This window comes from Palaemon carinicauda, chromosome 33 (genome assembly GCF_036898095.1).
Source record: "Palaemon carinicauda isolate YSFRI2023 chromosome 33, ASM3689809v2, whole genome shotgun sequence".
Classification (NCBI taxonomy): Eukaryota; Metazoa; Arthropoda; class Malacostraca; order Decapoda; family Palaemonidae; genus Palaemon; species Palaemon carinicauda.
In genome coordinates this window covers 9,662,447-9,669,946 of record NC_090757.1, presented here as the reverse complement: position 1 = coordinate 9,669,946, position 7,500 = coordinate 9,662,447, and the positions used below count along the sequence as shown (strand labels likewise).

The 7,500-nt window shown below is 39.1% G+C and overlaps 1 protein-coding gene across 11 annotated transcripts in view; it reads right to left on the bottom strand.

Annotated features, from left to right (window-relative positions):
- CRMP (Collapsin Response Mediator Protein) overlaps nt 1-7,500 on the bottom strand; it is a 404,589-nt gene that overhangs the window by 152,453 nt on the left and 244,636 nt on the right. For all 11 annotated transcript variants that reach the window (XM_068356738.1, XM_068356729.1, XM_068356731.1 and 8 more), the window contains one exon: nt 6,212-6,304. Coding sequence is in view for 7 of the 11 variants with exons in the window: in XM_068356729.1 (XP_068212830.1) it covers nt 6,212-6,304 (93 nt within the window). In the remaining 4 variants the exon portion in view is untranslated. The remainder of the gene's footprint in view (nt 1-6,211; nt 6,305-7,500) is intronic.

Below are 7,500 nucleotides of genomic sequence, written 5' to 3'. Positions count from 1 at the left end.
TCGTTAACATTGATGAGGGAAGCTATCTATTATTCAACCGGAAGTAAACAAGTAAACAAGCGAATTGTAAATATTACTCATCCATTAGTAGAAAAAGCTGTTAACAAACCATCTGTTCATTGATAAATTTTCCGATGACGTAAGCGTTAAATTAAATTCACAAAACACACACACACACACACACACACACACACGTGCAAGAGATGTTAAAAAGCAAAATACTTGCTACAATAAGTCTATACATGGAGTTCCACACTAAGTTTAAATGCCATTCTTAAAATTATTTATATTTCATTTCACTTAATTAATTTACTCATTTTGTGTTTCCCACACCCAAATCCCTAAAATCTGGCAATGATTGAAATTGTAATATTACTTAATTTGTTCTCGTCAGTGCAGTGAATTGTATAGGTTAATCTTTGTGGTTATGGCTGTGCTAAATTTTTAAATTTTCATCACCGATATAACTTTGTTATGTGATGTTATATTATCATTATTATTATTATTATTATTATTACTTGCTACGTTACAACCCTAGTTGGAAAAGCAGGATGCTATAAGCCCAGAGGCTTCAATAGGGAAAATAGCTCAGTGAGGAAAGGAAACAAGGAAAAATAAATATTTTAAGCACAGCAACACCAAAATAAATATTGCTTATATAAACTATAAAAAACTTTAAAACCAGAATAAGAGAAAAAGGGAAAATGAACCGTAACCAGATAGAAGGATCCAATGTAGTACTGTCTGGCCAGTCAAAGGACCCCAAAACTCTCTAGAGGTAGTATCTAAACGGGTGGCTGGTGCTAATATTTACTGATTCTATGGTAAGATACCAACATGGGTCATTTGATGCAATGACATTAAAGTCTGTTTTCTCCTCTTTAAATTCCTGCTTTAATTTACTTCACTTTAGAAACTTAAATTACAGGTGTCTTCATAGATTCCAACATTTGCTTTCGCCTCTATTCATAATAATATTGGCTTCTCTGATGAGTTTCTTATCTTTTTTGATAAATTATTAATATTCTCTTCTTATTATCTATTCCAGAGAGCCTATACAAATTAACCACTTCGTTTCTTCCACCGTCCATGCCAATATTCATTCCAGCTATCTCAATGGGGTTGTGGTGGCCGATGCGGTAACGTTCCTGCCTGGTGAATGCCAGACTGGGATAAGAGTCCCGCTCAAACTTTTTAATTACTTTGGTCGGTGCAACCTCACCATCCTTGTAAGCGAAGGATGGGGAGGGGGTGTTTGGAGAAGCCTAAGCCTATAGGTCTACCTGCCGAGTCAAATACAGCCATTGCCTGGCCCTCCCTAGTCTGAGTTTGAGTGGAGATGGGGCTTCTATGCTAATCTTATGGATATATGGTCAGTCTCCTATCTACCGTCAAAAGTAAAATAAACACTAAACATTGGTACTGAACGCATGGTTTGGAGAGAGAGAGAGAGAGAGAGAGAGGAGAGAGAGAGAGAGAGAGAGAGAGAGAGAGAGAGAGAGAGTACTGAACTTCTAATGAAATGTGTGATTTTAATTTTATTTCATTATTTACCATTTTTTATTTTGATAATATTCAGGAGGGCTCATTTATTTCCAATAAGGTTTCGACACATTAAATCATACTGCATAATTAGGTCAATGTTGGAGGGCCACAAAAAATCCCCTCGCGGGCCACATTTGGCCCGTAGTTGGACCACCTTGCTCTCGACCATTAAAGGTTTGACGGCCACTCATGAATGGCAGAGGTAAGGAACAGTAACATTGCCCTATCTAGCACGACAATGCCCTGAATAGAAGACTGACCATACTACATATGATCAACGCCCAAGGGGCCCCCTCTCCATCCAAGGTAGGAACAAGGAGGGCCAGGCAATGGCTGCTGATGACTCAGCAGATAGACCTATAGGCTCCCCCAAACCCCCACCAATCCTCAGCTCACAAGGATAGTGAGATTGCAGCGACCAGAGAAACTTGACGAGTCTGAGCGGGACTCTAAACCCAGTGTGGCCATCACCAGGCAAGGACACTACCACCAGGCCACCACTGCACCTTGTCTCTGCCATTCATGAGCGAGGAACAGAAAGAAAGGAAAGCCATGTCCGTCTCAGTTAATAAATAAAATCTATGAACAGACAAACAAAACACTTCTGTCTCGATTATTATCCTTATTACTTGCTAAGCTACAACCCTAGTTGAAAAAGCAAGATGCCTATAAACCCAAGGACTCCAATACGGAAAATAGCTCAGTGAGGGAAGGAAAAAAGGAAATACATATATACATATTCCAAGGCACTTCCCCCAATTTCGGGGGTAGCCGACATCAACAAATGAAACAAAACAAAAAAGGGGACCTCTACTCTCTACGTTCCTTCCGGCCTAACAAGGGACTCAACCGAGTTCAGCTGGTACTGCTAAGGTGCCACAGCCCACCCTCCCACATTATCCACCACAGATGAAGCTTCATAATGCTGACTCCCCTACTGCTGCTACCTCCGCGGTCATCTAAGGCACCGAAGGAAGCAGCAGGGCCTACCGGAACTGCGTCACAATCGATCGCCATTCATCCCTATTTCTAGCACGCTCTCTTGCCTCTCTCACATCTATCCTCCTATCACCCAAAGCTTCCTTCACTTCATCCATCCACCCAAACCTTGGCCTTCCTCTTGTACTTCTCCCATCACCTTCTTTGGCAGACAGCCATTTTCCATTCTCTCAACATGGCCAAACCACCTCAACACATTCATATCCACTCTAGCTGCTAACTCATTTCTTACACCCGTTCTCACTCTCACGACTTCGTTCCTAACCCTATCTACTCGAGATACACCAGCCATACTCCTTAGACACTTCATCTCAAACACATTCAATTTCTGTCTCTCCATCACTTTCATTCCCCACAACTCCGATCCATACATCACAGTTGGTACAATCACTTTCTCATATAGAACTCTCTTTACATTCATGCTCAACCCTCTTTTTCTTACTACTCCCTTAACTGCCCCGAACTCTTTGCAACCTTCATTCACTCTCTGACGTACAACTGCTTCCACTCCACCATTTGCTGCAACAACAGACCCCAAGTACTTAAACTGATCCACCTCCTCAAGTAACTCTCCATTCAACATGACATTCAACCTTGCACCACCTTCCCTTCTCGTACATCTCATAACCTTACTCTTACCCACATTAACTCTCAACTTCCTTCTATCACACACTCTTCCAAATTCTGTCACTAATCGGCCAAGCTTCTCTTCTGTGTCTACAACCAGTACAGTATCATCCGCAAACAACAACTGATTTACCTCCCATTCATAGTCATTCTCGTCTACCAGTTTTAATCCTCGTCCAAGCACTCGAGCATTCACCTCTCTCACCACTCCATCAACATACAAGTTAAACAACCACGGCGACATCACACATCCCTGTCTCAGCCCCACTCTCACCGGAAACCAATCACTCACTTTATTTCCTATCCTAACACATGCTTTACTACCTTTGAAGAAACTTTCACTGCTTGCAACAACCTTCCACCAATTCCATATAACCTCATCACATTCCACATTGCTTCCCTATCAACTCTATCATAAGCTTTCTCCAGATTCATAAACGCAACATACACCTCCTTACCTTTTGCTAAACATTTCTCGCATATCTGCCTTACTGTAAAAATCTGATTCATACAACCCCTACCTCTTCTAAAACCACCCTGTACTTCCAAGATTGCATTCTCTGTTTTATCCTTGATCCTATTAATCATTACTCTACCATACACTTTTCCAACTACGCTTAACAAACTAATACCTCTTGAATTACAACACTCATGCACATCTCCCTTACCCTTATATAGTGGTACAATACATGCACAAACCCAATCTACTGGTACCATTGACAACACAAAACACATATTAAACAATCTCACCAACCATTCAAGTACAGTCACACCCCCTTCCTTCAACATCTCAGCTCTCACACCATCCATACCAGACGCTTTTCCTACTCTCGCTTCATCTAGTGCTCTCCTTACTTCATCTATTGTAATCTCTGTCTCATTCTCATCTCCTATCACTGGCACCTCAACACCTGCAACAGCAATTATATCTGCCTCCCTATTATCCTCAACATTCAGTAAACTTTCAAAATATTCCGCCCATCTTTTCCTTGCCTCCTCTCCTTTTAACAACCTTCTATTTCCATCTTTCACTGTCTCTTCAATTCTTGAGCCAGCCTTCCTTACTCTCTTCACTTCTTTCCAAAACTTCTTCTTATTCTCTTCATATGAATGAACCAATCCCTGACCCCACCTCAGGTCAGCTGCCCTCTTTGCCTCACATACCTTGCGCTTTACTTCCACATTTTTCTCTTTATATTTTTCATACTTCTCTATACTATTACTCTGCAGCCATTCTTCAAAAGCCCTCTTTTTCTCTTCCACTTTTACCTTCACTCTTTCATTCCACCATTCACTGCCCTTCCTCATGCTGCCTCCAACAACCTTTTGCCACACACATCACTTGCAACCCCAACAAAATTTTCTTTTACTAACTCCTCCTCTAAATTGCCAGTTTCTCTTACTTTCACTTCGTCATATGTCATTTTCAACCTTTCCTGAGATTTACTTTTTACCCCCGGTTTTATTAGCTCTTCAACCCTCACTAGCTCCCTTTTACATCCACCTACTCTATTCCCCAAAACTAATTTTCCTTCCACCAAAAAATGATCAGACATACCTGTGAACAGACAAACAGACACTTGTCACAGTGCTGACAGTAGCAGATCCTCTACTGATTCTCAAACGAGGTTATAAAATCGACCAAATACCACGAGGAATCTAGTTAATTGAATCAGTGTAAACAGATATCTGGAAGACCCACATCTGCGTTTCTCATCACAAAGATACTGTATAAGCAGGCATACATACGGAATATGCATGCATGTGCATTTGTCTTATCAAAGTTTTTTCTAATAATGTAATTACTCTTTCTAATCACGTACTGTTGCATTCGAAAATGCACTCAATATATATATATATATATATATATATATATATATATATATATATATATATATATATATATATATATATATATATATATATATATATATATACACCCGTATTTTAAAAACAAAATCACTCACAAACCAATTATGCTGTTAAATAAACAATATTGCATTAATCCCCTCTCTCTCTCTCTCTCTCTCTCTCTCTCTCTCTCTCTCTCTCTCTCTCTCTCTCTCTCTCTAATCAATAGGTTGTTGAACCACATCCCTCTAATTGAAGCACCTCCGCCAGTCGACTGACTTGATAAAAGCTCACAGAGTGTTAAAACAGCTCCCAGGAGCTTTGTCATGATAAAGCTCTCGCTCACTGTTACTTTTCCACTGAAACATGAAGCTCGACAGGAGAAAAAGAGAACAGACGAAAATGGCAAATGGAGAGCTGTGAGCAGATACGGATCCGACACAAAAATGATTGACAGGTTAGTAATTGTTCGTCCCTGTTGAATTATTAATAGACTGGATGGATGATTGGTTAATTTCCTCTAATGTCGGTTGGCCATTACAAGCTTTGTTCTAGTGTTGATAAATACAAATAAAGCTGTAGTTATTTGTATCCATAATGTAATTCGTGTAATTCGATCTGTGTTACGTATAAAGTCTGAATCACACGCAAGTCATACCAGAGAACCACATGTCTTGGCATACAATAGTCTTTCTACAATTAACGCTTACAATGCATTACTAGCATTACAAAATCTAGTAACTACCAACTAATTTCGTAATTAATATGCAATGCCCATATTTTTAACCAGTTTTAGCCATAAATAAATATAAAAAAGTCCTATTAGTTATAGCCGATTTAATATGATCAATTAATAAGTTATTTCTTCTCTCCAATGTCCAAATTAAGCATATGACACATAAAACGCCATATTTACAACTCTGTTATTTCTTCTCTCCAATGTCCAAATTAAGCATATGACACATAAAACGCCATATTTACAACTCTGTTATTTCTTCTCTCCAATGTCCAAATTAAGCATATGACACATAAAACGCCATATTTACAACTCTCCCATTCAACCAATAAACATGCCAATCAAAACCTATTTACGATGCTAAATTCATTAATAAACATCATTAAGTAAATAATAATTAAACGAATCCTGCTTACAGTACCCGACTAATAATTGACTCAATGCATCACTTACCTGACCGTTTCTCTCAATGGAATCTGGCTGCACAATCTCCTGCTCAAGCGACGCTTCGACCTGCTCGGCTGCCTTCACAGGTTCGACTGTAGCCTGTAAAATACAGATATGGAGAGGAGTCACCAACCAATACAGGAAACTAAATGAAGGCTTACATTTGTCAACTGTAATAACTGTAATATGGTTATTAACTAGACAATACAGACTACCTGATTACCGGGTAGGCTTGGAACGTTGTTATTATGAGGTTGACAGTGGCAGTCATTTAAACGTTGTCATATATTGATGCGTGTGAGTATATACATCTATATCCAAGGGGAATACACCTATTCCATATATTTCCTTATATTAAAATACGCGATTCCACTTCCACAATAATCCAAAATCATACATAATAAACAATAAGTATGTATATGTTTGTATGGCATGCAAATAATTGTACAAATGTTTAACCTCTAGTATTCATAGCCACACGTATAGATTAACACTTCATATCTAAAATTCCCATTAATATATCCTCTACTTTAAAAATAAATCATAACACAAGACAGACGTTTATGATATACTTGTAACACACCTCGGAAGTAAAGTATCACTGTACACCTTACTTGACAACACCACCTCTGTTCCCCCACCTTACAATCCCAAACATCGATTTAGGGATCAGACACGCAAAACCCAGACATCACAGTTGGTCCCTTCTACAATATTTAGTGACGGAGAGGGAAAGGAACTGGTCCCTGTTCCAAAACTTCGTGTTACTGTCCGGATTATAAATAAGTAAATATAAAAAAAAAAAATACAAGGGGACACAAGCGACATGGATGGCACGGGTAGTGGTAGCCTATTGGAAAAGTCCCTAACTGGCAATCTGTTGGAGAGAGGTTCGAAACTCAATCTTGCTCGATAGTTTCTAATAGTGTCTGCACGGTCACTATGCTTGTGAGAGCCTTTAAGTCTAACCACAGAGTCACTAGCAGGCATTGTCTGGACCTCCCTGGTCCTATCTTGATGGAGGGGGTCTCTTGTGTACAGTATATGGTTAGTCTCTGGGACACTGCCCTGCCCCTTGTTGCTGCAATTTATGAGCGGCCCATAAAAGGATATTTTCTAAAACTTTTATTTACTATTCTTTTCAAAGTTTCTCTTACTTCCATCTTCGTTTAACTGTTAGTATTCATCTACCAAAACTTATTCTCATTAAAACTTGGCTTAAAGGATATTTAACTCTCCTTGTTCGTGTTTTTAAAAGATTCTGAAGGATTGATTACATAAAACCTATTTCATTA